Source organism: Acanthochromis polyacanthus, chromosome 16, assembly GCF_021347895.1.
Source record: "Acanthochromis polyacanthus isolate Apoly-LR-REF ecotype Palm Island chromosome 16, KAUST_Apoly_ChrSc, whole genome shotgun sequence".
Lineage (NCBI taxonomy): Eukaryota > Metazoa > Chordata > Actinopteri > Pomacentridae > Acanthochromis > Acanthochromis polyacanthus.
In genome coordinates this window covers 751,645-779,591 of record NC_067128.1, presented here as the reverse complement: position 1 = coordinate 779,591, position 27,947 = coordinate 751,645, and the positions used below count along the sequence as shown (strand labels likewise).

Below are 27,947 nucleotides of genomic sequence, written 5' to 3'. Positions count from 1 at the left end.
AATGGTTCAGGAATGGTTTGAGGAGAACAGCAACCAGTTTGAGGGTCTGAGTTGGCCTCCAAGTTCCCCAGATCTCAGTCCAATCCAGCATCTGTGGGATCTGCTGAACAAACTAGTTTGATCCATGGAGGCCAAACCTCACAACTTCCAGGACTTAGAGGATCTGCTGCTGACATCTCAGATATTTTCACGGAAACCGATAATGCCTGGAGTTAGCTGGCATTTACACACACAAATGATCACATCAGACTGCGTCGTGCAGCGTGTAAACAAGTCGTGTTGTTGCTTGCTGTGCCTGACATAATGATGAGTTGTCATTTTGTCATGATTCATTGCACATGGGTTGGTCACTTTGCAAAAGTGAACCAAATACACACCAAGCAGTACTCAGTGAGTATCTGCACAATGTGAGAATGGGTTTGAAGGCCTATATAAAGGCCCAAAAAAGGCCCCCATTGTTAGTCCAGTGAACAGCATCATGCCGCGTCTATCACATGAACAACGTCTCCGGGCACTGGGTATGGTGGAGGCCGCTTTGAGCTACAGTGATGTATCCAGGCGTATGGGCTGTTCCCAACCCACAATCAGAAGCCTGGTCCAAAGCATGCGCCGACGGATTGCTGCCTGCATCCAAGCAGATGGAGGCCATACTCGGTATTGACTGTTGTGACTTTGTGTTTGGCAGGTGCCGTTTTCTTTTGTGAAATTCTTTATTTTGAAATCATTCTTGAAACTTTAGATTTTTGTTTCTGTATGCCAATATGCTAAACAAATGATTCATAAGAAGAAAATCCAGTTTCATTCAAATGAAAATGATGTTGAAAAATATGGTCTCAAAGTTTTTAATGACTGTCAGTGTATGTGTGTGTAACATACATATGTTTATATGTGTATATATATATATATAAAAATGGGAGAAGAAAGAAAGAAACAAAGAACATGCGGCACCAATCTGTTGTCAGCTTCAGAACTTTTTCTCTAAACATTTGAACTATTGGTGGAGCCGTTCACTCGTACATCTAAACTGAGTCATTCTGTTTTTCTAGGACTCTACAAGTCAAACAAGTTGGAAACTGTACAATGGGCTCCACTTAAAAGCTTGTTTCTATTATCTATTGTATAAAATGTTCATCTTCCATAATTAAATGTGTGAGATAACTGTAGCAGAGTGGAAATGCATAGGAAGTCTAAAGCAGCATAAAATGTCCCTGAAAGCTGAACCTACATGCAGTTTGAGTGCTCTCCCCCAGTCTACAGGTGTATGAACTGTGGGGTGCTTCTACACTCAGTGAGCTCTGTGTTTAACGGTAAATCTCCTGATTAGGCACCAGTGTGTTTACAGGAAGCGTTCATTCACATGAGAACACGTCTTTCTGTGAAATCGCACACTTGTGCTGCATCGCTGACCGTTTTTCCAGCTAGCTGTACTCTTATTAAAGCAGCAAACAGGCCAGAGTTTCAGCTTCCTGGCATCAGACAGGCAGTGATTCCCCCAGATGTGGGCACTGAACATCTGGAGCAGATCTGGGATATACCCAAACATTTTATTTATTTTTAACACACAGCTACAGGTAATTTCAAAACTTGTCAACTATATACAGAAATCCAGACAGAAGAACATTTATCTCTATAATGAGAGAGATTCATGCATTGTACTGTAGCAGCCCGCTGATAAATCTCATAAGAACACCATGAAGGAACGTCACCACAACTAAACCAGAACAGCAAGTGCACAGATGAGTCAGAGCAGGTGTTTCTGTTCTGCTCTTACAAGAAGAACAGGCTGGTGGGACTGCAGATTACCGGCTAAGCAGGACGCTGTGGATAAAAGATCAACGTGTTTTTAGAGAATCGCTGCTTCTTTAAGAGTCCGTGTGATCCGACGCTCCTCAGATCAGGAAGATGATGTCGTCTGCCATCATCACCTGGTTGTCGTCCTGCATACGAGCCAAAGCGACGCGGACTTCGGCCTCCGTGAAGCGATCCTGGCGCTGCTTGTTGATGTCATCCATCAGCGCCGTCATCTTCACCGACTGAGCGTGAGCAGACTGGAAGACGGAGAACAGGGACGACTTGAACTCCTTCAGCCTGTGGAGGGAAAGAAACAGGACAGACCTTAGTTACAGAGATGGACAACAGTCTACAGCAGGAGAGTCCAAGTGGTCCCAGTCCAGGCTCCACATTCAGTCTGACCTCCAGTGGACCGGAGCAGGAAAACCACAGCGACATGAGACACAAAACGACAAAAAAATGAAACAGATGACACAAAAAAACAGACAGAAAAAGAGACAAAAAAAGGTTAAAAGCCAGAAACAAATGAACAAACGACATAAAGTCACAAATGACAAAAACAAGAAACAAAATGACAAAAAGGTAGAAGAACACTAGCGAGACAAAAAAACACCACAAAATGATAAAAATGATACACAAAACAACACTTACAGCAAAACACAGAATTATAAAGACAAAAAAGTAGCGAGACAAGAAGGAAACAAAATGACAAAATACGGGACAAACGATAAAACTCAGAGGAAAAAAACAACAAAAACAGACAAAAATGAGACAAAACAACAAAAGAACAATCTAGTATTTTACCTTCTGATCCAAACAACTTGTCATGGTCTAGAAATGATTTTAAATTTACAGTTTTACTAATTTACAATCTGCAGTTAATGTCTTCTCTGTAATTTTTCCACTCTGAGGGCCGGATTGGACCCTCTGGAGGACCACTTTTGGACCACGGGCCTCATGTTGGACACCCCTGAGATAGAAGCTCCTCATGGAAACAGTCTGAAGAGTGTCGCTGGTTTAAAGGTGCTGGAAATCATTTTAGAAACAACTTCGAGACGTGAATCCATCAGATTTCATGCTGGTGGTGTGAAGAAATGTTCTGTTCAAAGGTTTGGGTTCTGATTTTAGAAAAAAGGAAGTTTGGGCTTAAACAGTTTATAACCAAACATTTTACTTGCTGTCTTCCTCCTCAGCATTTGATCTCAGTGGTGCAGTGACACAAAACAGTGCAAAGAACGAATATTCATGAACTCTCTAACGCTCACCTCTCTGCAGACAGATCGGCGTCTCCGGCCTCCATCGGCTCCTCATCATGCTGTGGTTTGGTCGGTTTCGGGGTGCCGGCCTGAACTGCAGAGCAAAAAGAGCAGAATGAGAAACCTGCATTCTATGAAAACGGTTTCAAACCACAAACATTTATCATCCTGGACTGGATCCAGTTCAGTCATTCAGAGAGTCAAAGTGTGCTTCTTACTCTCAGGGACCTCCTGGTCCTCACTGAAGTCATACGGACTGTAAGGCTCACTGCCCTGGGATCCACGACGCCCCCTACAGGACACACAGCACAATGCAGAAATCTGTTTTAACCATAGACTGTATATAAAGATGGACGTAGCATCTGGCTCCAAAAATGAAGCCCACCAGGAAGTGTCAAAAACTTGCAATATCACGCCGTCCACTAGGGTTGGCTCCAAAAAGCTTTTTCTCCATAGACCCCAATTCATTTTTGGAAAAAATAAAATGTGATAGACTGATGTTCTACAGCTCAGGATTTTTTTCCCGTTAGTTTTCATGGTCAAAATGAGAGATCAGGTGGTCGATCTTAAAATAAATCAATACTGAATTTTAAATAAATCGTTAAAGTTGGTGGAGCCAGGGGGCGTGGCTATACTTGATAGACAGTCGAGTCTGGAATGATTGACAGATCCTTTAGGGCGAGGCTTTCAGCAGTCTGGCTTCAGTCTGGCCCGCCCATAGACTGGTCCTGTCCCTAGTTGCTCTCCGGTCCAGCCTGTTTGATGACGCTTTTTACGTCACTGGCTCCAAATAATCCAAAATGGCGACAGGAAGTAGCAAAATCCGGGCTTCACTTTCTCGGCGTTGAAACCATCGGGTGACATCACGGTTAGTTCACGCCTGGTTTTACCCTGGTGTCCTCCTGCACGTTAGCCGAGCCAGCTACACCCAGGTCTGAAGACACAAGGGTCTACGAACTCTGGACAGGGAGGGAGGCGGGCTAAAAGGTTGTCTATCAAATCCCTCTGCAGCAACTGGGTAGGTATACAACCAATCAACGCAACGAATAGGCTCCTAGAGCGCCGGAAATCAGAGGATACGGTAGTTCGGTGAAGTCTTATTTATACAGTCAATGGGTGAAGCTCAAGTATATTACAGACATGTTAACAGAAAGATTATTCAGAGTCGGTGCTAATGGAGCTCAACGACTGTTGTCGTTTTTGTTGTCGACCCTGGCAGAGAATTAAAATCGTTGCCGTGGGTTGTCTAGCGCGGCGAGGCTACCTGCACGTCACAGTGACCCGTTTTAAAGTTAGAAAATGTAGAAAAAAATATGTTTTCACAGTGAAACTTCACATTTTCTACATTTGTGGTGGAAAAAAAGAAATGTTAAAAATGTTTCTTAAGAACATTCACATAAAAATCAACCAAAAATAAAACTTTCAAGGGAATCTTTTAAGGAATTATTGGAATTTTCTTCCTGAAGGTTTTGCAAATTTTCTGAAATTTGGGGATTTTATTTTTGCTGATTTGTTGGATGTTATTCAGAGGAGGAAACAACAGGTTTGGTAAATGAAGCCACAGGAAACTGCAGCTGTTTATTACTGTGGACAAACAGAGGCAGGGTGAATGAGTCCTACCTCTTCCTCTGAGTTCTCTGTGAGCGCTGGGTGGACACGTCTTCATCCTCGTCCTCCTCTGATCCAGAGTCTCGGTCCTGCCTCGAGCGTTTCTTCTCCTTCTCCAGAACCTGAACAGACAGCAGGAGTTCAGCAGCAGGTTTCTGGTTGTTGTATCGATGCATCAGCAGAAGAACAGGACCGACCTTTTTGAAGTAGGCGAACTGGACGAGCTCCACGGCCACCTCCGAGTCCTGCAGCTCCACGGCTTTGCTCATGCGGGCCTTAGCGTGGGCCGTGGAAAGACGGATCAGAGTCTCCAGAGTACGAGCCGTCACCGGAGAGGTCTGTGGAAGGAGGAGGAACAAACTGGTTCAGACCTGAAGAACCTCCACTGGGATGCACAATAAAATAGTTCTCAACTCATCTGGAAGGATTAGTAAAGAAGAAATAAAATCTAAACAGCATCAGCTGGAGTTTAAACCACCTCACTGTGGCTACAACAGTTCTTAGATCCACGAATGACGTGACGAGCCGTGTGTGTGTCAACACGTGTGTGAACACCAGGATGTGAAATTAACTTTTTAATCCACTGACAGATGTGTCCAAATATGATTCATTCAACAGTAAATGATCATTTAGTGCCTTAAATCTACCAACCACTGCAGGTTAAACCAGGATCTGGCTGCTGCTGGTTTCCCACTGTGGTGTTCCAGTTTGTGGAAATGGGTTGGAGTGTTACAGAATTAGTTTAGGAAGAAATACTGTCAAGTAAAATGTTGAAACATGTTCTAACAACTTTTTAGTAACCGTCACTGTCTCCTGCAATTTCACAGCAACAAATATGCTTAAAATATCGTAATTCTTTTAGAAAAGCTGCCACAAATTCTGACATTTTAGGAACGCGACAATCTGGAGAAATGCAGTGAAATCCTGGAGGGACTGGTTACTGATTCACTGATCATTCCTTGTTGATGTCACTGACTTTTGGTTTTTAAAGGTGTTTTAAATGATCTCTTTTCCTTCTGTCTGTGTCTGAAACCTCCCGCTCACCCTGGCCAGGTCGGCTCCCAGCTGGTCCTGGCTCCTCAGCCTGGAGTACTCCTCTGCGATGTGATTGGCCGCCTCCTCCGTCAGAACGGGCGTCACGGCTTTGGCGATGTGGATGTACTTCCTCATGAACTCCTTACTCACAATCTTATCCCTGAACAACAGAACATAGTCACGGAGAATGACTTCTGTTTTATACAAGCTACGGGGAAAGAAGAAGTTCTTCATGTGGAATTTTCCATCTTAAATCATGAGGGTCCATCTGTTATCTCAGAAACAGTATCTGTGTCATTTTAGCTTGATATATCAACTATTGTCTGAGAAAAAATTGCTTTTAAAAGTAACAATGTGAGATGGAATGAGGCACACGTCCTCAAGTCTTACTTCTTCCTCCTGCTTCCATGCAGCAGGTTGTTGTGTTTCTCGTAGATCTGCAGCTCCTCATGCTCCTCCTCTATGGCGTCTGGGTCTTCTGTAGCCAGAACGTCCACAGTTCCACCTAGAGCCATGGCTGGAGAAACAAAAAGCATACAGATTAGAGAGACCTCTACAGAATCCTGACAGACATGAACAGCTGTAACAGCTCCAGATGTTCAGACCTGCTCCCTCCTGCTCGTGGGGGTCGCGGTATCGGTGCATCCTCAGGACGTGGTCCGAGATCTCACGGTCGTGCTCGGGGTCCATCTGGTCCAGCATGATGAAGAGGAGGTCGAAACGCGACAGCAGAGAGTCCTGGAGGCCGATGTTCTCCATGGGGGTTTTATACTGGTTGTACTGCAGAGACAGGAACAGTTAGACCCGGACCTGTTAGACCTGTACCCGGTAGACCCGCTAGACCTGGACCCGCTAGACCTGGACCCGTTAGATCCATTAGACCTGGATCCGCTAGACCTGGACCTGCTAGACCTAGACCCGTTAAGACCTGGACCCGTTAAGACCTGGACCCGTTAAGACCTGGACCCGTTAAGACCCATTAGACCTGGATCCACTAGACCTGGACCCGTTAGATCCATTAGACCTGGATCCGCTAGACCTGGACCTGCTAGACCTAGACCCGTTAAGACCTGGACCCGTTAAGACCTGGACCCGTTAAGACCTGGACCCGTTAAGACCTGTTAGACCTGGACCCCGTAAAGACCTGGACCCCGTTAAACCTGCTCGACCTGTTAGACTGGGACCCCGTTAGACCCATTAGACCCGTCAGACCTGTTAGACCTGGACCCGTTAGACCGGGACCCGTTAGACCCGTCAGACCTGGACCCGCAGCGGGCCGAGCAGCAGATTACAGCGTGTGAGCAGTTCTTACCCGTCCGTAGACGGGGTTGGCGGCGGCCAGCACGGAGCAGCGGGCGTTGAGCCGGGCGTGGATGCCGGCCTTGGCGATGGTGACGCGGCCCTGCTCCATCACCTCGTGGATGGCCGTGCGGTCCATGTCGGACATCTTGTCGAACTCGTCGATGCAGACGACGCCGCGGTCGCCCAGAACCATAGCGCCCGCCTCCAGACGACGCTCACCTGGAGGATGAAAGACATGACGGCTTTAAAGAGAATCAGAAACAGCTGCTACACTGCTCAGAAACGTTCATCATGTCTTCTTATCGATGCTGTAGTTCTGATTCTTTTGTTCAGACAGAGGTTGATTACCTTCACAGTTTCAGCTCTCACCTTCTTCAGAATCGTCTCCTGGACCAACAAGTATCGTTAGGTCATTGAGATGCTGCTGAAGAAGGCGAGAGCTTTCACTAAAACTGTCAAAGTAATCAGCATCTGTCTGAACAAAAGAACTCAGAACTACAGCCACTAAACTGTCCAACACCAGCAGCCTGAGCTGTTTTAGAGCTCATTTTGCTCCCTTTACTTTGAACATAGATTTCAGAGTTTCACATGCAGTGAAATGTCTGAGCAACACAAAAAGACATAATAGGAACAGACTCTAAAGAAGAAAAATAGAAGGTCCTGTCATTATGGTGCTAAACTCTTCCATACTCAGCTTTTATCCAGATCTCACATCATTAATGAGGTCGTATTTTATATCAGTCTTCATACTGAGGATAAAAATGTATTAAAATTGTTCTGAAAACAGAACTCTGCAGATGTTTCTTATCTGTCCTCATGATGCATAAATAAAGCTCCAGTTCTGCTTTTTCCTGTGATCTAACATTAAACCATCACAGCAGTGATGAGTTACTGAGGAATGGATGCAGAGCTGGAAATAAAACCTCAATACTTTTTCTTGAGGACACTTCATCACACAGATATTGGTTTAGAAAGGTCAGATGTGTAATAAAGACTTTTAGCAGAGCAGAAAGGACGTGAACAGAAGCTGCATCTTTCTGGATCTGAGCTTTAATGAAGAACAAACGAACCCGTCTCCTGATCCGTGGTGACGGCAGCCGTCAGACCGACGCCGGACGAGCCTCGGCCGGTGGTGGGAATGGCTCTGGGAGCCGTGTGGAGAACGTAACGCAGCAGCTGAGATTTGGCCACGGACGGGTCACCTGGAACCAGAGGACACACCTGATGTGAACACCTGACCTTTGAAGTGAAGCAGCGCGTCAGGAGGAGAAGGCTCTCGTACCGATCAGCAGGATGTTGATGTCTCCTCTGATCCTGGAGCCGTTCTCCAGAACCTTCTCCACTCCTCCCAGCAGCATGCACAGGATGGCCTTCTTGATGTACTCGTGTCCGTGGATGCTGGGAGCCAGAGAGCGAGCCAGCTGGTCGAACACGTTCTGAGGAGAACACACACAAAGATACGGTTACCTCACTGAGCATTTCTGGAAAAACATCCACAGCAAGAGAAAGCTGTTTGAAGCACACGTATGTTCCTCTCAACATGGAACTCTGAGGTTCACTGAAGTGCTGATGGAACGTTGGGATGCTGTCCATCGGTGGATTATTATGAGGCTTCTATCTGTTGTGGAGCTGTTCAGAGATCCTGACTGCTGTCATAATATCCTGAAGGTGTTTCCATCGTGGGTGTCCAGTCTACATTTAGGATGAAGCTGTGAACAGATGGAGTCTTACTATGGAGCGAGTCTGAGAGAAGTTCCTGATTTTGGCCACATCATCAGCAGAGAAGTGAGGAGAAACGTCTTTGCTCATCTGTTTGACGTTACAGGCGATCATGATGGTCCTGAGAAGAAACAGAAGAACGTTAGAAACTAAGAGGAGCAACACCAGCCGTTCTGTTCTCCGTTCATCCAACCTGAAGGTCCCAGAGGTGAATCCTCCCTTCTTTCCTGGCAGGCAGCGGTACGTCCCGACCACCTGGACTCGGTCTCCTGGTTTGACCACGTCCACCAGGTCGTTGTCCAGGATGATGTCCACGGAGCGAGGTAGCTGCCCGGCTGGAGCTTTCTCTGGCATCTCCTGCACCGTGATGGTCTGGTGGTCCTTGTAGATGGACAGACCAAACTCCGTCTCCAGAGGGTTGTTCTCCTCGTCCTGGAGGGAGAGAAAAGGAACGCTAATTTACGCAAAGTCTGAAGTTTTTAATTCAGACTTTGCAAATAGACTGCTGTCTCCAGAGTCCTGGTCTTTACCTTGGTGGGGTAAATGGCGCTGGAGGGGAAGGCGTCCAGAGAGGTCATGTCCGTGTACTTCCTCTCCATCGTCTTCTTGGTGGCCGGACAGTAATGGACGCTGCGCACCACTTTGGGACGCACCAGAGAACCTGCAGGACGACGTGGAGAGAAGAATGAGTCTACCTGCCACCACTCCATGCTCTAGACTCCATGGTGGTGCTCCACTCACACTTGGTGATGATGCCCTCCACACAGACCATGCTGCCCAGCAGTCTGGAGGTCAGGGTTCTGGGGGAGACGTGTTTGGACCCGAAGCTTCCCTCCAGGCCGACGAAGAACTCCTCGTACTGTTTGGCGTAGGTGGCGTCCACCGAGGCCACCAGGTCCTTCAGCGCTCGCTGGAACGCCAGCAGCTCCACGAAGGCGTTGTTCATCAGCCTGATGGAGACAGAAGACGTCTGGACTTAATGGAGCATCTTTAGTCGTCATAGAACACACAGAGTCAACATGTGACCAGAACCTCAATCAGAACTTCAGCTGTCAACAATTAAACTAATCACCAACAAGTTTGATAATCAATGAATCCGTAAAAACTCACTGATTCCAGCTTCTTAGATTATGAATATTTTATGATTTCTTCACTCCTCTATGACAGGAAGCTGAAGATTTTTATTTACAGGCTAAACAAGACGTCCGACGGCATCATTCTGGCCTCTGGAAAACTCTGACTGATGCTTTCCCACATTTTATAGAACAAACGACTGATTGATTAACTGAGAAAGTTGCAAAAGCCTTAATCTGTCATTTTAAAATTCTTCAAGTTAAGAGGGTCTATTTTTATCAGAAGGAAACAATATTCTCTGTGACTTCCAGAAAACAAATTCATATTTTGCATGGTTTAGTAAGGGTTTGATTTGGAGCCTGTAAAGGGTCTGAGGTGAAGGAAAACTCTGGTTCTACTCTCAGTCAGTCCATCAGAAGCAAAAAGATCAGGTTTGATATAAAACTGGTTACAAGAGGCCAAGCAGCTGAGAGGATATTTTACTTCCTAGGAATGAGCTATGGCAGCTATTGGCATAAAAATGTAATATCGGTCAATATCATTACCGTTTTTTTTTTGTCTGTCATGAAAACTGATAAAATAATGCCTGGATTTCCAGCATTTACCGACTCAGAGGGAATGAACTGTTATTTGAGACAATTAAAAAAAAGGCATAAATATGTCATTTTTTCCATAATTACAGTTGAAGTAGTTTCCCTATTTTACAGACCATGTTTCCATCGGACAATGCATCCAATGAGGCATCACAATAAAATGAGGCATGATGTGTTAATTCCACCACAGGAGATATGAGAGGTTACCTAGAATTAGCTAAACAGCCCACAGATATCGGTATCGGTTGATATTGGAATCAGAGAGCTGGACAAGATCGACATATCGGTTATTGGCCAGAAAAGCCATTATCGGCCATCCCTACTATGAATACTGATATCTGTCAGAAATAACACACAGCCCTGTAATAATGACGGTAATCAGAGCTGTAAAGGACATTATATCTCAGTGGGTGGGATAGAGATGTACAGACTGTTATTCTGAGCGTTTTACTGTAATGGGAGGTCAGATGGTGGATCTACTGAACTCATGAAGCTCTAACAAAGCCCTGTGGTTCCTACTTGGCAGCTCGGGCCTCGTTCCTCCTCCTCAGGTCGTTGATGTTGATGATGAGTCGAGCTTTATTCTCGCTGATCATGTCCCGGACTTTGCTCTGGTAGATCCCCTGGTCCTGCTGCAGGTCGGACAGGAGAAAGGAGCATTTCAGCCCAAACTGTTCTCACTCACAACTAGCTCCACGGCAAATTAATCCCACTAACTATCACCCAAACGCTTTATATTTACACCAGAAACTTGCACACTGATGAGATTTAACGACACTAACCAATTTAGCTTCAGCTCTTTTGTAGTGGCCGCATGGTTTCTGCTTCAGTCTCTACAATAAACTTGGTAAAAATCAGACTTACGTCGTCGTCCAGGAAGTCCAGGTAGTCCCTCTGAGCCTCCCTCATCTCCTGGTCATCTACCATGTCGGTCGCCATTATTTCCGATCACTTTTTCTGCTTTAAAGCCGCTAAAATGAAGAAAATCGCTCCGCTTTCAGCTGCTTCTGTCCGCTGCTGTCCGTCCGCTCCACTGAAGGAGTTTCGCGCCACTGCGTGCCGGCTACAAGCCCAGCGTGAGACGTGATTGGTTGACACGGCACGCAAGCTTTACGTATTCCGCGGGTAAACTGTACCAACGTACCAATAGGATCCTTGTGTGGCCACGTGGCCCCTCCCACAATAAGAACTCCCGCGAAAACACACAGGAAGAGGTGCGCTGAGAAAAAAGCAGGAAAAGCTGAAGAAATGTGGGTTTTCTTTGTTTCTCCAGGAGATGGCGCCATAAACAGAGTTTTTATAGAGCCCCTATATTATCAACCTGCTTCGGGAATAAAAACATGACGTCATCTCAACCCAGAAACGCCACATTGAAAGAGACCATTTATTTAATTACCTAATGCCAGGTCAGTTCAGGTCATAAAAACACTACAGGTATGATTCTTCTACAGACATGTTGCTGAAGAAAAAACAAAACATCTTAATCACTTCCATAACTGTCATATATGATATTCATATTTGATGGGCAATTTTATAAAATATATGATCTTAACCATAACATTTGAATTGTATGATATACCCTAATCTAGGACCTGCACCTTTACATATATATATATATATATATATATATATATATATATATATATATATATATATATATATATATATATATATATATATATAAGCATTTTTTGTCATATTATATTATATTATAGGGACGACATCCCATCCCTCCTGTCCTGGCTTCCCTCCACCGGCTTCCTGTTGGATTTAGAATTGATTTTAAGATTTAGGGTTAGGGTTAGCCTTTTCAAGCTCGTCAGAGTCTAACCCGAGCTCCATTTGTGATCTGTTGACCCCGTATGATCCTCAGATCCTCAGGTGGATCCTTCTGGTCATTCCAAAGTTTAACTCTGAAGGTGACCAACTGTTCTCCATTTTAATCCTCAATCTTGTTCTTTAATTTTCAAACTTCCTCGTTCCCTTGTTGTTGCGAGTGCTAATCTATATCATTATTCATTTAATTTATTATCATTTTTACTATTTATTGTAACTGACGGCTCTGGTCTCCTTTATCTTGTCTGATTGTTTCATGTTTTTACTGTAAAGCTCTTTATTGTGAACACTGTTCTTAAGGCTGCTATAGAAATAAAGTTATCACTTTTTTTCATGATGGTTTTACAGGGTTAAACATACATATTTTCTGTCTCATGTATCCTCTTATATTTAGTTTAAATTTGAGTAGTTTGAGCAGCAAAAATTAAGAATTTTGATCATAATAAGCAACAATAACAAACTATTCATTTCTATGAAGTTTTTTAAAAAAATGCAGTTTAATGCACACTGACTCCTGTCTTCAGTTCCAGCAGAATCTCATCACATCTTAATCCAAGCAGGAAATAAAACCTAATAGACAGGTCCAAGCTAGGAAAAAATGGCCAATTTTTCCTGTCAAGGTTTTCTCAGTGGATTCTGGTACACAAAGACATCCATCCATCCATCCATCCATCCATCCATCCATCCATCCATCCACCGCTTTATTCTCACTAGGGTCATGGGGGGTGCTGGAGTCTATCCCAGCAGACTGAAGGCAGGGGACACCCTGGACAGGTCACCAGTCTGTCACAGGGCTACATATACAGACACACAATCACACTCACATTCACACCTACGGACAATTTAGAGGAACCAATTAACCTCAGCATGTTTTTGGACTGTGGGAGGAAGCCAGAGTACCCGGAGAAAACCCACGCATGCACAGGGAGAACATGCAAACTCCATGCAGAAAGATCCCAGGCCGGGATTTGAACCGGGGATCTTCTTGCTGCAAGGACAAAGTGCTAACCACTACTTCACTGTGCAGCCCAGACTCAAACACAGCCGGGAAAAAAGCAAATAAATAAATAAACAACAAAAATATATATATGTAAACCCAAATATAGAAAAGATAACAAAATAAAATTAAAGTAAAAAATATTTAAAAAAGATATAGAAAAAAATGGGAATTTTACACACACACACACACACATATATATACACATATATATATATATATATATATATATATATGTTAGGTTTTACAGGGTTAACTGTTCTCACACTCCGATTCCTGCACGGAATAAAAAACAATGCACATGTAAAGTTATTTTTAAAAAACTTTATAGAAATGAATAGTGTATTATTGTTGCTTATTAGGATCAAAATTCTAAATTTTTGCTGCTCAAACTACTCAAATTTAAACTAAATATAAGAGAATACATGAGACAGAAACTGTGTATGTTTAACCTTGTATACTGCAGTCAATTCCGCCTGAAATTTCTACTGAAGACGTACCCAAAGTAAATTGAATGCTGTTCTTGAACCGTTTGGAGTGCATGCATGGTTCTGGTCTCATTTGAAAGCTGACAACCTGAATTTTCACCCAGTGCAGTCAGAATTACTCTACGTCAGGGGTCGGCAACCTTTAACACTCAAAGAGCCATTTCGACCCGTTTCCCACAGAAAAGAAAACACCGGGAGCCACAAAATCCTTTTGGCATTTAAAATGAAGACAACACTGCATATATCACTTTTTTTTTTTTTTTTTACCTCTATGCCCTTGTTAATCAGTCGTAATTAATTAATTACAAAGCCTCTAATTAGATTCATTTTTTAAAATTGTGTCCTACCACTAATATTTATCTTACCTGGTTAATGTCATTTTTGCTCCTGGACCTCATATGTTACGTATTGTTAGCTGGAAATCAATATTTTGCTTGTGTCTATTTAACTTGTAAAATCTATTTATCTTAAGCTAATAACTTTTCTACGGTAAGTCGCTGTTCTATTTTCCAAGACGACACTCCTCTGACTCTCTGACCTGCTGCCGTGTTCTTGCGAGTAACGTGTATTACCCTATCATGAGTACTTTTGAATCAAAGACAAGACGTGTCTTTCTTGGAGTGGAGCTTTAATATACAGGCTTGCCATTCTTGAGTACAAAACGATGTGAAACTACAGGTGTTGCTTCTCCATCTCCTCTGCATCAACCTTCCGCTCTCATGCATAGTCATGTCCCAGCCAGAGGAAAACCCCAGCAGCACATCCGGTGGAGTGACGTGTCAAAATAAGAGCGGTAATTTCACAATAAAACGCTCTATATTAAAATGCATTGAAACGCGCCTGAAAGGCAGAGCAATTTATTTTCCAAAGTTACAGGGAGCCACAACAGAGGGCTGAAAGAGCCGCATGCGGCTCCGGAGCCGCGGGTTGCCGACCCCTGCTCTAAGTGCTACCGGGACAGAGTATTTTATGTTGGAACACACTGAATTAGGATGAATTTGTTTTCCGCCTAAATTATTTCCCTAATAAAACACCTGAAGACAAGTGTGGCAGCACTGTGAGAGCTTGAAAACACAATAGGACAACAGCCTGGGGTCTTACCCAGTTCAGGTCAAAATTTCATAGCAAGACTACAAGAAATGAGTGTTTCACACGTTTTTGTAGGGCTACGCCCAGGCGTTGCCCATTTGGCACAGCCTTGGCACACTGGATAAAACAGGCTGCTATTCTTCAACGCTTCAACCTACAGTTATAAATTTGGGCTCTACGGAAAGCTTACACTCTGAGGTATCATATCCTATATTCAGATTCACTATTAGAATTACTCACGTTTATGAAAATTGATGTATAAACATGTAATAACACCATTTGCCAAACTTTTTGCACAGAAAAGAGTCAAAAGAAGTGCTAGATGTTATAAATTGTTTTTATAAGTCAAACAAGATAGTATTTACAATTATCAATGACAAATAGTAAAAACATCAAATATAATAATAACATGCTAATAAACTACAACAAAACAGTATTTACAATAAAACACAACCTATTTACAAATGTCAACATGAAACTACTTCCAAAAACTGTTGGCAACATGCCAGTCATTGTAGCAATCCCGTCCAGCCAGGAAGCAAAGCGGAACATCACAGGTGACACACTTCACGGGTGTCTTCTTGTGGCAGTTTCTGCACTTCAGCCGGCCGGCAGTGCTGTTCCCACTAATATAGATCACCCTGTGAGGAGCAGGAGCAGGAGCAGGAGCAGGAGCAGGGCCTTGGACCGGCTTGTCTGTGGGGGCAGAACCCATCCTTGCCAGGTCCCGTGAAAGGGTCTCCCTAAATGCCTTCTGGTTCATCGGCACCTGTCCTTTAGCAATGGCGAGCTCCTTGTGGAGGAGAAAGGCATTCACGATGGCGATGTCCAGAAAATGAAAAAAGAATGTTTTGTACCACTTCCTGGTTTTGTGGAGGACCTTGTAGAACCCTATGAGGGCATCCGACAGGTCCACTCCACCCATGTGCCTGGATGGACAGAAGAAGAACACCGTGAGAAAAAAATACACTAAGACATACATATCAAGCATATAAATTACTACATTTCATATGACATGAAACACTGTTGAATATAGTACATACTGGTTGTAGTCTTTGACCACTGGCGGAACCGGGATGTCTTTCACTTCCCACTGCCCATCTGCACTCCGGATTCGCCGTTTGATAGTCTCCCCTGCGTGTGCTTGGTGGAGTGTTGAGCAGAGGGAGACATCCCTAGTGTCTCTCCACTGAACATAGAGGAGGGAGTCCTTCCTGATCCATCTCACACTGCCACGGGGAGACTTGGAATCCAGGCTGTTCTCTGTGGTTCTGGGAAACCCGATCAGATTTGTCCGAATGGTGCCGCATGCCCAGACCTTCATCTTTAGCAGGTCTTGAAAGAGTGTGGTACTGGTGTAGAAGTTGTCCACGAAGAGCTTGTAGCCTGTGCCCAGCAACTGGGGCTTTAGCAGCTCCATTACCGACTCATAACTGATTCCTTTCCCTGTGTTAACTGTTGACTTTCCCTGATAGACAAAGAAGTCCCAGGTATATCCAGCCTTGGAGTCTGCCAAGACAAAAAGCTTGTAGCCCCATTTCACAGGCTTGCGCTTCATGTACTGTTTCAGTCCAATCCTCGCTTTTGAAGCAACCATCCTCTCATCAATGGCAATCTCCTGGTTAGGATGATAGTTTCTCTTGCAGGCCTCCCTCATGTCATCATATAGGGGCTTTATTTTTCCGAGACGATCAAAGGCTGCAGTGCCTCTTCTCCCCTCATTCTCAGCATCCATTGCCGCACTATTGAGATGGAGCGCCCAGGTCATTTTCCTGAACTTCCGTCCTGCCATGACTCTTTTCGGAAATGGTAAACTGTACAGATCATCCCCCCGCCAGTAATCTGTATAGGATGAGCACTTCACCACACCCATGTAAATCGCCACTGATATGAAGGAAAACATATCCCGTAAGTCAATGTTTGTCCATGGATGTGAGGGCGTGGAGTAATGCGCAGAGCCATGTTCATTTGTGTTTTTCACAATGGGAAGCAAAACATCGTTGCTGAAAAAGAGCTGGAAAAGTTGGACAGGTGTGTAATTTTCTGTCATGATGAGCTGGGGTCCTGGGGTGCGGTTAGGACAAAAGATTATCCGTGGTGGCTCTATGTCAGGAACGTCCACATCATTCCATCTCTCAGCTAATGTGCTGGCTTGGTCACTGGGGCTTGGGCTTGTTCTTATTATTTCTCCCCTCCCCCTTCCCCTTCCCCTTCCCCTTCCCCTTCCTCTGCCACTCCACCGCTTCGGACTTTTGGCTGGAGTTAGGGAAATGGTCTCCTCTTCTCCAGAGGTACTGTCCTCTTGCCCGTAGACCCCTGCTGTGCTTGGCTCCCAGTCTTCATCAGACTGTGATGATGGGCTGTTGTATGAAGATAAGCAAATAACATTGATTTACAACTAGATAAAACTTTACCAATGTTCCAGTATTCAGCATTTCTACATCTTACAGTCTCACAGGTAAGTAATTCACTCTGTGAAACAGAGAGACACACACCTCCCCCCAGGTGACAACACCTCCCCCCAGGTGAGGGTCGAATAAACAAAGAAAACAGGATTTTCTCCGAAATAACTCTTACTGCTGTCAAACAGATACTATACTGTAATATAATGTAGTATGATAATTTATACTATGGTGTAAAATAAAACAATAAAAAACATTATATTGTGTACATAAATACGAAACAATATAATATTATACTATAAAAAAACAATTCTGAGTACTTGCTTATCGAGTGTGATGTCTTTCCCCTCTAACAAAAAATCCTCTGCTTCTCAGTCGACGACACTTCACCGTCTTCCTCCAGCTTGTCGTCTCTGGATTCATCACTTTGTCTGCGTGTGCAGACTTCTACCAACTCTTCAATAGTATATTTTCGTTTTTCAGTCTGTTTGGACATTATTTTCACTCCAAAAACTCAAAAACAACTCAAAAAAACAACTAGAAAAACTAAAGCACTATTGCTAACACAGGACGCACGCGGAGAGCAGCAGTAGCTAGATACAGGCGTCTGTCTTACGCACGGATTAACGCACAGATCTGCTGGAAAACTCCTGCGTCGTTCCATATCATGCCGCATATCGTTTTCAGCAACTCATTGGCTACAACACCTGTCAATCAAAAGTTTCCTCAAACGTGATTTGCTCAGTCACTACCGGGGGGAAGGGGTCGTGGCCCCTTTTGTCATTGTAGTCAACGGTTGGCTGTTCAGCCCTGGAAGGCCGACCAAAGTTACGAGATTGGTTGAAATGAGGTGTCAGTCAAAAGGTTAGAGTTCAGCGGCCATTTTCAGAACAAAAGATCGCTAATATCTTACTTGTAAATAAATATATGAAGAGAAATACAGGGAATATGGGATGCGCAGAGTGAGGTGCAGGTGCACGAAAACTAGCTATTTGTGGATTATTTACCGATTTCAAGACATGTTTTGGACAAAATATTTTACTGGCTCGTTTTGTCTGGATGTCCAAGGTTGGATTATGGCCGTTTTTGTGGAATATTTTCATCTGTGACTAGTTATGAGCCTTCAAAGGTGAGTTGTGCTGTTTAGGTTATTTGTTGTTTGTCGGACAAATGTGCTTTTCTCACCCGCTGTGGTAATCACATCTGAAAGTGGTTTATACCGGCAGATTCATGAGAATCTAAGCTTTCCATCGGCGTATAGTGTTTGTATCATCGAGTTTGCAGCTTCGGCCAATTAAGCAAAGTACTTTTGCACATCTCAAAACGGCCTGAATGCAGGCCACTGAAGATTAAGTTTATAACCAAACATTTTACTTGCTGTCTTCCTCCTCAGCATTTGATCTCAGTGGTGCAGTGACACAAAGTGCAAAGAATGAATATTCATGACCTATTCTGACTCACTGAACTCTTCTAACCCTCACCTCTCTGCAAACAGATCGGCCTCCATCGGCGCCTCCATCGGCGCCTCCATCGGCGCCTCCATCGGCGCCTCCATCGGCGCCTCCATCGGCGCCTCCATCGGCGCCTCCATCGGCGCCTCCATCGGCGCCTCCATCGGCGCCTCCATCGGCGCCTCCATCGGCCCCTCCATCGGCGCCTCCATCGGCGCCTCCATCGGCCCCTCCATCGGCCCCTCCATCGGCCCCTCCATCGGCCCCTCCATCGGCCCCTCCATCGGCCCCTCCATCGGCCCCTCCATCGGCCCCTCCATCGGCCCTCCATCGGCGCCTCCATCGGCGCCTCCATCGGCCCCTCCATCGGCGCCTCCATCGGCGCCTCCATCGGCGCCTCCATCGGCGCCTCCATCGGCCCCTCCATCGGCCCCTCCATCGGCGCCTCCATCGGCGCCTCCATCGGCGCCTCCATCGGCGCCTCCATCGGCCCCTCCATCGGCCCCTCCATCGGCCCCTCCATCGGCCCCTCCATCGGCCCCTCCATCGGCCCCTCCATCGGCCCCTCCATCGGCCCCTCCATCGGCCCCTCCATCGGCCCCTCATCCTCCTGTGGTTTGGTCGGTTTCGGGGTGCTGGCCTGAACTGCAGAGCAAAAAGAGCAGAATGAGAAACCTGCATTCTTTGAAACCAGTGAGGATTTAAAGTCCTGAAAATGGTTTCAAACCACAAATACTCATCATCCTGGACTGGATCCAGTTCAGTCATTCAGAAAGTCAAAGTGTGCTTCTTACTTTCAGTCACCTCCTGGTCCTCACTGAAGTCATACGGACTGTAAGGCTCACTGCCCTGGGATCCATGACGTCCCCTACAGGACACACACAGCGCTCGATTTAGACAGTCGCCAGGTCGCCGCGAGCGCCAGGAATCATGGGAGGTTGATGACATCATACAAAGTGGCTGCCTCCATGAAGAAAAGATGATCGGCGGTTCAGCTCGATCGAGCGCTCGATTTAGACGGTCGCCATTTGCAACGTTTTTAGTCTAAACGTCTAAATCGAGCGCTGACACAGCACGCTATTACTGCAGAAATCTGTTTTACCCTGGTGTCATCCTGCACATCACAGTGACCCGTTTTAAAGTTAGAAAATGTAGAAAAAAATATGTTTTCACAGTGAAACTTCACATTTTCTACATTTGTGGTGGAAAAAAAGAAATGTTAAAAATGTTTCTTAAGAACATTCACATAAAAATCAACCAAAAATAAAACTTTCAAGGGAATCTTTTAAGGAATTATTGGAATTTTCTTCCTGAAGGTTTTGCAAATTTTCTGAAATTTGGGGATTTTATTTTTGCTGATTTGTTGGATGTTATTCAGAGGAGGAAACAACAGGTTTGGTAAATGAAGCCACAGGAAACTGCAGCTGTTTATTACTGTGGACAAACAGAGGCAGGGTGAATGAGTCCTACCTCTTCCTCTGAGTTCTCTGTGAGCGCTGGGTGGACACGTCTTCATCCTCGTCCTCCTCTGATCCAGAGTCTCGGTCCTGCCTCGAGCGTTTCTTCTCCTTCTCCAGAACCTGAACAGACAGCAGGAGTTCAGCAGCAGGTTTCTGGTTGTTGTATCGATGCATCAGCAGAAGAACAGGACCGACCTTTTTGAAGTAGGCGAACTGGACGAGCTCCACGGCCACCTCCGAGTCCTGCAGCTCCACGGCTTTGCTCATGCGGGCCTTAGCGTGGGCCGTGGAAAGACGGATCAGAGTCTCCAGAGTACGAGCCGTCACCGGAGAGGTCTGTGGAAGGAGGAGGAACAAACTGGTTCAGACCTGAAGAACCTCCACTGGGATGCACAATAAAATAGTTCTCAACTCATCTGGAAGGATTAGTAAAGAAGAAATAAAATCTAAACAGCATCAGCTGGAGTTTAAACCACCTCACTGTGGCTACAACAGTTCTTAGATCCACGAATGACGTGACGAGCCGTGTGTGTGTCAACACGTGTGTGAACACCAGGATGTGAAATTAACTTTTTAATCCACTGACAGATGTGTCCAAATATGATTCATTCAACAGTAAATGATCATTTAGTGCCTTAAATCTACCAACCACTGCAGGTTAAACCAGGATCTGGCTGCTGCTGGTTTCCCACTGTGGTGTTCCAGTTTGTGGAAATGGGTTGGAGTGTTACAGAATTAGTTTAGGAAGAAATACTGTCAAGTAAAATGTTGAAACATGTTCTAACAACTTTTTAGTAACCGTCACTGTCTCCTGCAATTTCACAGCAACAAATATGCTTAAAATATCGTAATTCTTTTAGAAAAGCTGCCACAAATTCTGACATTTTAGGAACGCGACAATCTGGAGAAATGCAGTGAAATCCTGGAGGGACTGGTTACTGATTCACTGATCATTCCTTGTTGATGTCACTGACTTTTGGTTTTTAAAGGTGTTTTAAATGATCTCTTTTCCTTCTGTCTGTGTCTGAAACCTCCCGCTCACCCTGGCCAGGTCGGCTCCCAGCTGGTCCTGGCTCCTCAGCCTGGAGTACTCCTCTGCGATGTGATTGGCCGCCTCCTCCGTCAGAACGGGCGTCACGGCTTTGGCGATGTGGATGTACTTCCTCATGAACTCCTTACTCACAATCTTATCCCTGAACAACAGAACATAGTCACGGAGAATGACTTCTGTTTTATACAAGCTACGGGGAAAGAAGAAGTTCTTCATGTGGAATTTTCCATCTTAAATCATGAGGGTCCATCTGTTATCTCAGAAACAGTATCTGTGTCATTTTAGCTTGATATATCAACTATTGTCTGAGAAAAAATTGCTTTTAAAAGTAACAATGTGAGATGGAATGAGGCACACGTCCTCAAGTCTTACTTCTTCCTCCTGCTTCCATGCAGCAGGTTGTTGTGTTTCTCGTAGATCTGCAGCTCCTCATGCTCCTCCTCTATGGCGTCTGGGTCTTCCGTAGCCAGAACGTCCACAGTTCCACCTAGAGCCATGGCTGGAGAAACAAAAAGCATACAGATTAGAGAGACCTCTACAGAATCCTGACAGACATGAACAGCTGTAACAGCTCCAGATGTTCAGACCTGCTCCCTCCTGCTCGTGGGGGTCGCGGTATCGGTGCATCCTCAGGACGTGGTCCGAGATCTCACGGTCGTGCTCGGGGTCCATCTGGTCCAGCATGATGAAGAGGAGGTCGAAACGCGACAGCAGAGAGTCCTGGAGGCCGATGTTCTCCATGGGGGTTTTATACTGGTTGTACTGCAGAGACAGGAACAGTTAGACCCGGACCTGTTAGACCTGTACCCGGTAGACCCGCTAGACCTGGACCCGCTAGACCTGGACCCGTTAGATCCATTAGACCTGGATCCGCTAGCCCTGGACCTGCTAGACCTAGACCCGTTAAGACCTGGACCCGTTAAGACCTGGACCCGTTAAGACCTGGACCCGTTAAGACCCATTAGACCTGGATCCACTAGACCTGGACCCGTTAGATCCATTAGACCTGGATCCGCTAGACCTGGACCTGCTAGACCTAGACCCGTTAAGACCTGGACCCGTTAAGACCTGGACCCGTTAAGACCTGGACCCGTTAAGACCTGTTAGACCTGGACCCCGTAAAGACCTGGACCCCGTTAAACCTGCTAGACCTGTTAGACTGGGACCCCGTTAGACCCGCTAGACCTGTTACACCGGGACCCCGTAAAGACCTGGACCCCGTTAGACCCGCTAGACCGGGACCATGTTAGACCCGTTAGACCTGGACCCCATTAGACCCGTCAGACCTGTTAGACCTGGACCCGTTAGACCGGGACCCGTTAGACCCATTAGACCCGTCAGACCTGGACCCGCAGCGGGCCGAGCAGCAGATTACAGCGTGTGAGCGGTTCTTACCCGTCCGTAGACGGGGTTGGCGGCGGCCAGCACGGAGCAGCGGGCGTTGAGCCGGGCGTGGATGCCGGCCTTGGCGATGGTGACGCGGCCCTGCTCCATCACCTCGTGGATGGCCGTGCGGTCCATGTCGGACATCTTGTCGAACTCGTCGATGCAGACGACGCCGCGGTCGCCCAGAACCATAGCGCCCGCCTCCAGACGACGCTCACCTGGAGGATGAAAGACATGACGGCTTTAAAGAGAATCAGAAACAGCTGCTACACTGCTCAGAAACGTTCATCATGTCTTCTTATCGATGCTGTAGTTCTGATTCTTTTGTTCAGACAGAGGTTGATTACCTTCACAGTTTCAGCTCTCACCTTCTTCAGAATCGTCTCCTGGACCAACAAGTATCGTTAGGTCATTGAGATGCTGCTGAAGAAGGCGAGAGCTTTCACTAAAACTGTCAAAGTAATCAGCATCTGTCTGAACAAAAGAACTCAGAACTACAGCCACTAAACTGTCCAACACCAGCAGCCTGAGCTGTTTTAGAGCTCATTTTGCTCCCTTTATTTTGAACATAGATTTCAGAGTTTCACATGCAGTGAAATGTCTGAGCAACACAAAAAGACATAATAGGAACAGACTCTAAAGAAGAAAAATAGAAGGTCCTGTCATTATGGTGCTAAACTCTTCCATACTCAGCTTTTATCCAGATCTCACATCATTAATGAGGTCGTATTTTATATCAGTCTTCATACTGAGGATAAAAATGTATTAAAATTGTTCTGAAAACAGAACTCTGCAGATGTTTCTTATCTGTCCTCATGATGCATAAATAAAGCTCCAGTTCTGCTTTTTCCTGTGATCTAACATTAAACCATCACAGCAGTGATGAGTTACTGAGGAATGGATGCAGAGCTGGAAATAAAACCTCAATACTTTTTCTTGAGGACACTTCATCACACAGATATTGGTTTAGAAAGGTCAGATGTGTAATAAAGACTTTTAGCAGAGCAGAAAGGACGTGAACAGAAGCTGCATCTTTCTGGATCTGAGCTTTAATGAAGAACAAACGAACCCGTCTCCTGATCCGTGGTGACGGCAGCCGTCAGACCGACGCCGGACGAGCCTCGGCCGGTGGTGGGAATGGCTCTGGGAGCCGTGTGGAGAACGTAACGCAGCAGCTGAGATTTGGCCACGGACGGGTCACCTGGAACCAGAGGACACACCTGATGTGAACACCTGACCTTTGAAGTGAAGCAGCGCGTCAGGAGGAGAAGGCTCTCGTACCGATCAGCAGGATGTTGATGTCTCCTCTGATCCTGGAGCCGTTCTCCAGAACCTTCTCCACTCCTCCCAGCAGCATGCACAGGATGGCCTTCTTGATGTACTCGTGTCCGTGGATGCTGGGAGCCAGAGAGCGAGCCAGCTGGTCGAACACGTTCTGAGGAGAACACACACAAAGATACGGTTACCTCACTGAGCATTTCTGGAAAAACATCCACAGCAAGAGAAAGCTGTTTGAAGCACACGTATGTTCCTCTCAACATGGAACTCTGAGGTTCACTGAAGTGCTGATGGAACGTTGGGATGCTGTCCATCGGTGGATTATTATGAGGCTTCTATCTGTTGTGGAGCTGTTCAGAGATCCTGACTGCTGTCATAATATCCTGAAGGTGTTTCCATCGTGGGTGTCCAGTCTACATTTAGGATGAAGCTGTGAACAGATGGAGTCTTACTATGGAGCGAGTCTGAGAGAAGTTCCTGATTTTGGCCACATCATCAGCAGAGAAGTGAGGAGAAACGTCTTTGCTCATCTGTTTGACGTTACAGGCGATCATGATGGTCCTGAGAAGAAACAGAAGAACGTTAGAAACTAAGAGGAGCAACACCAGCCGTTCTGTTCTCCGTTCATCCAACCTGAAGGTCCCAGAGGTGAATCCTCCCTTCTTTCCTGGCAGGCAGCGGTACGTCCCGACCACCTGGACTCGGTCTCCTGGTTTGACCACGTCCACCAGGTCGTTGTCCAGGATGATGTCCACGGAGCGAGGTAGCTGCCCGGCTGGAGCTTTCTCTGGCATCTCCTGCACCGTGATGGTCTGGTGGTCCTTGTAGATGGACAGACCAAACTCCGTCTCCAGAGGGTTGTTCTCCTCGTCCTGGAGGGAGAGAAAAGGAACGCTAATTTACGCAAAGTCTGAAGTTTTTAATTCAGACTTTGCAAATAGACTGCTGTCTCCAGAGTCCTGGTCTTTACCTTGGTGGGGTAAATGGCGCTGGAGGGGAAGGCGTCCAGAGAGGTCATGTCCGTGTACTTCCTCTCCATCGTCTTCTTGGTGGCCGGACAGTAATGGACGCTGCGCACCACTTTGGGACGCACCAGAGAACCTGCAGGACGACGTGGAGAGAAGAATGAGTCTACCTGCCACCACTCCATGCTCTAGACTCCATGGTGGTGCTCCACTCACACTTGGTGATGATGCCCTCCACACAGACCATGCTGCCCAGCAGTCTGGAGGTCAGGGTTCTGGGGGAGACGTGTTTGGACCCGAAGCTTCCCTCCAGGCCGACGAAGAACTCCTCGTACTGTTTGGCGTAGGTGGCGTCCACCGAGGCCACCAGGTCCTTCAGCGCTCGCTGGAACGCCAGCAGCTCCACGAAGGCGTTGTTCATCAGCCTGATGGAGACAGAAGACGTCTGGACTTAATGGAGCATCTTTAGTCGTCATAGAACACACAGAGTCAACATGTGACCAGAACCTCAATCAGAACTTCAGCTGTCAACAATTAAACTAATCACCAACAAGTTTGATAATCAATGAATCCGTAAAAACTCACTGATTCCAGCTTCTTAGATTATGAATATTTTATGATTTCTTCACTCCTCTATGACAGGAAGCTGAAGATTTTTATATACAGGCTAAACAAGACGTCCGACGGCATCATTCTGGCCTCTGGAAAACTCTGACTGATGCTTTCCCACATTCCAACAATCTGGAAGAGACGCGGTGACGTCATACATCAGCTTCTGTGAGGACAGCTGTGTAACTTCACACACCAGGGTGATTTACAACAACAACAACAAACCGTGGTTCACTGCAAAGGCTTGCAAAAAATAACCAATTACAAGCCATTGTCCCCCCCACTCCACCAACGACCTGCGCCAAGCAAACCAGTTGAATGAGTTCTACTGTCGCTTTGAAAGACAATGGTCAGCTGTCGACCCCATCCCCCCCCATTTCACACCTCCAGCCCACCTCTTCATACAGGCCCCATACCCCCTCCCCCCAACGCTGAGAGATGGCCTCAAGCATCTGAGATTGCCTGTGTCAAGCCTTCTTAATTAAGAAGTGTCTGATTGCACGGGGACATGAGCCACAACAGCCTGCATCCCCACCTCATGCTGACCATGATGGCACCAACATCTGCCAGAGGTGTATGGTGTTTCTGCACATACCTTATCTATTTTAACCATATTTCTTAAATCTCTTTAATTACAATTTTATTTTATGTATCTTTACTTGCACCAAGAGCACCAGAGAAAATTCCTTGTACGTGTAAAAACCTACTTGGCAATAAAACCGATTCTGATTCTGACTTTATAGAACAAACGACTGATTGATTAACCGAGAAACTTGTAAAAGCCTTAATCTGTCATTTTAAAATTCTTCAAGCTAAGAGGGTCTATTTTTATCAGAAGGAAACAATATTCTCTGTGACTTCCAGAAAACAAATTCATATTTTGCATGGTTTAGTAAGGGTTTGATTTGGAGCCTGTAAAGGGTCTGAGGTGAAGGAAAACTCTGGTTCTACTCTCAGTCCATCCATCAGAAGCAAAAAGATCAGGTTTGATATAAAACTGGTTACAAGAGACTGTTATGTGCTTGGAGCACATGATTTTGTTTCCTTTTATTTTTTGTCTAGTTTTTGTTTAAATAAATATTGTCTTCTGTTTGGACATTGCTTTTCTGATGTTTTTGTGTTCAGTAATTAAGTAGTTTTTTTTACTTTATTGATTAGCGCGGCGGCCCTTTAAAAGGCTGTGGGCAGGGGAACACTCTCATTCTCTCCTCCTCACTGCAGCTGCAGAGCTCCACACCTTGTGTGCTCCTCCCTCTGATGATCTGGCCACATGGCTCTGGCCACACCATGTTAGCCGGTTAGCCCTTTGGTCTGCAGCCACACTATGTATTTTTATGTATTTTTGTTAGTGTCTTGTAAGCCCATGTGGGCTGGGCACAAATGTGCATGACACTTTAATAAAATCAAATCAATCATATCTCAGTGGGTGGGATAGAGATGTACAGACTGTTATTCTGAGCGTTTTACTGTAATGGGAGGTCAGATGGTGGATCTACTGAACTCATGAAGCTCTAACAAAGCCCTGTGGTTCCTACTTGGCAGCTCGGGCCTCGTTCCTCCTCCTCAGGTCGTTGATGTTGATGATGAGTCGAGCTTTATTCTCGCTGATCATGTCCCGGACTTTGCTCTGGTAGATCCCCTGGTCCTGCTGCAGGTCGGACAGGAGAAAGGAGCATTTCAGCCCAAACTGTTCTCACTCACAACTAGCTCCACGGCAAATTAATCCCACTAACTATCACCCAAACGCTTTATATTTACACCAGAAACTTGCACACTGATGAGATTTAACGACACTAACCAATTTAGCTTCAGCTCTTTTGTAGTGGCCGCATGGTTTCTGCTTCAGTCTCTACAATAAACTTGGTAAAAATCAGACTTACGTCGTCGTCCAGGAAGTCCAGGTAGTCCCTCTGAGCCTCCCTCATCTCCTGGTCATCTACCATGTCGGTCGCCATTATTTCCGATCACTTTTTCTGCTTTAAAGCCGCTAAAATGAAGAAAATCGCTCCGCTTTCAGCTGCTTCTGTCCGCTGCTGTCCCTCCGCTCCACTGAAGGAGTTTCACGCCACTCCGTGTATCTATTAGCCTAGCCACGCTACACCCATGTTTCTGAAGGCACAAGGGTCTAGGCACGCTCGACAGGGAGGGAGGCGGGCTAAAAGGTTGTCTATCAAATCACTCTGCAGCAATTGGGTAGGTATACAACCAATCAACGCAACGAATAGGCTGACGTAGTTCCGAGAGCACCGGCGGATTGTGGCTAAGTCCCATTAGCTTCCCAACCAGCGGAGCCAACTGGTATATTAAAGATTTGCCATATCCCGTCGGCATAAGTCCAAATACGTCTTTCTTCTCAATGAAACACTTCAGTGCCGTCCTTTGTTTATCTTTCAAGTTGAATTTTAGCTTCAAATCTTTAAGGGCTGTGGCCAAAGCCGAGTTGAAAGATAACTGTTTATTATGCGCCGGTTGTTTCTGTCAGAATCAATGACGTATATATAGAGCTAGACCGCTCACTGCTCGGCGGACAACAGCAGCGGCGCTGACTTCCGGTAGT

The 27,947-nt window shown here is 45.8% G+C and overlaps 2 protein-coding genes across 16 annotated transcripts; both read right to left on the bottom strand.

Moving 5' to 3' along the window:
- Window positions 1-1,518: 1,518 nt before the first annotated feature.
- Window positions 1,519-27,845, bottom strand: mcm3 (minichromosome maintenance complex component 3). Of its 15 annotated transcripts, none has more exons than XM_051936579.1 (17): window positions 27,271-27,845; window positions 26,926-27,038; window positions 24,998-25,206; window positions 24,787-24,917; window positions 24,450-24,688; window positions 24,269-24,377; window positions 23,820-23,973; window positions 23,608-23,739; window positions 22,548-22,756; window positions 6,296-6,470; window positions 6,081-6,207; window positions 5,700-5,850; window positions 4,853-4,993; window positions 4,668-4,777; window positions 3,266-3,339; window positions 3,057-3,141; window positions 1,519-2,088 (listed from the first exon to the last, which is right to left on the bottom strand). In XM_051936579.1, exons 1-17 carry the CDS (start codon window positions 27,343-27,345, stop codon window positions 1,890-1,892), a joined length of 2,433 nt encoding a protein of 810 aa, XP_051792539.1. In that variant the 5' UTR covers window positions 27,346-27,845; the 3' UTR covers window positions 1,519-1,889. The 15 variants fall into 15 exon arrangements, with proteins under 15 accessions (XP_051792539.1, XP_051792541.1, XP_051792542.1 ...); XM_051936581.1 differs by lacking the exon at window positions 22,548-22,756 and adding an exon at window positions 7,003-7,211; XM_051936582.1 differs by lacking the exons at window positions 22,548-22,756; window positions 23,608-23,739; window positions 23,820-23,973; ... (3 more) ...; window positions 24,998-25,206; window positions 26,926-27,038 and adding exons at window positions 7,003-7,211; window positions 8,063-8,194; window positions 8,275-8,428; ... (3 more) ...; window positions 9,453-9,661; window positions 10,898-11,010.
- Window positions 15,108-18,918, bottom strand: LOC127530256 (piggyBac transposable element-derived protein 4-like). Its single transcript, XM_051936587.1, has 3 exons — window positions 18,672-18,918; window positions 15,832-17,148; window positions 15,108-15,717 (listed from the first exon to the last, which is right to left on the bottom strand). Exons 1-3 carry the CDS (start codon window positions 18,911-18,913, stop codon window positions 15,267-15,269), a joined length of 2,010 nt encoding a protein of 669 aa, XP_051792547.1. The 5' UTR covers window positions 18,914-18,918; the 3' UTR covers window positions 15,108-15,266.
- Window positions 27,846-27,947: the final 102 nt, after the last annotated feature.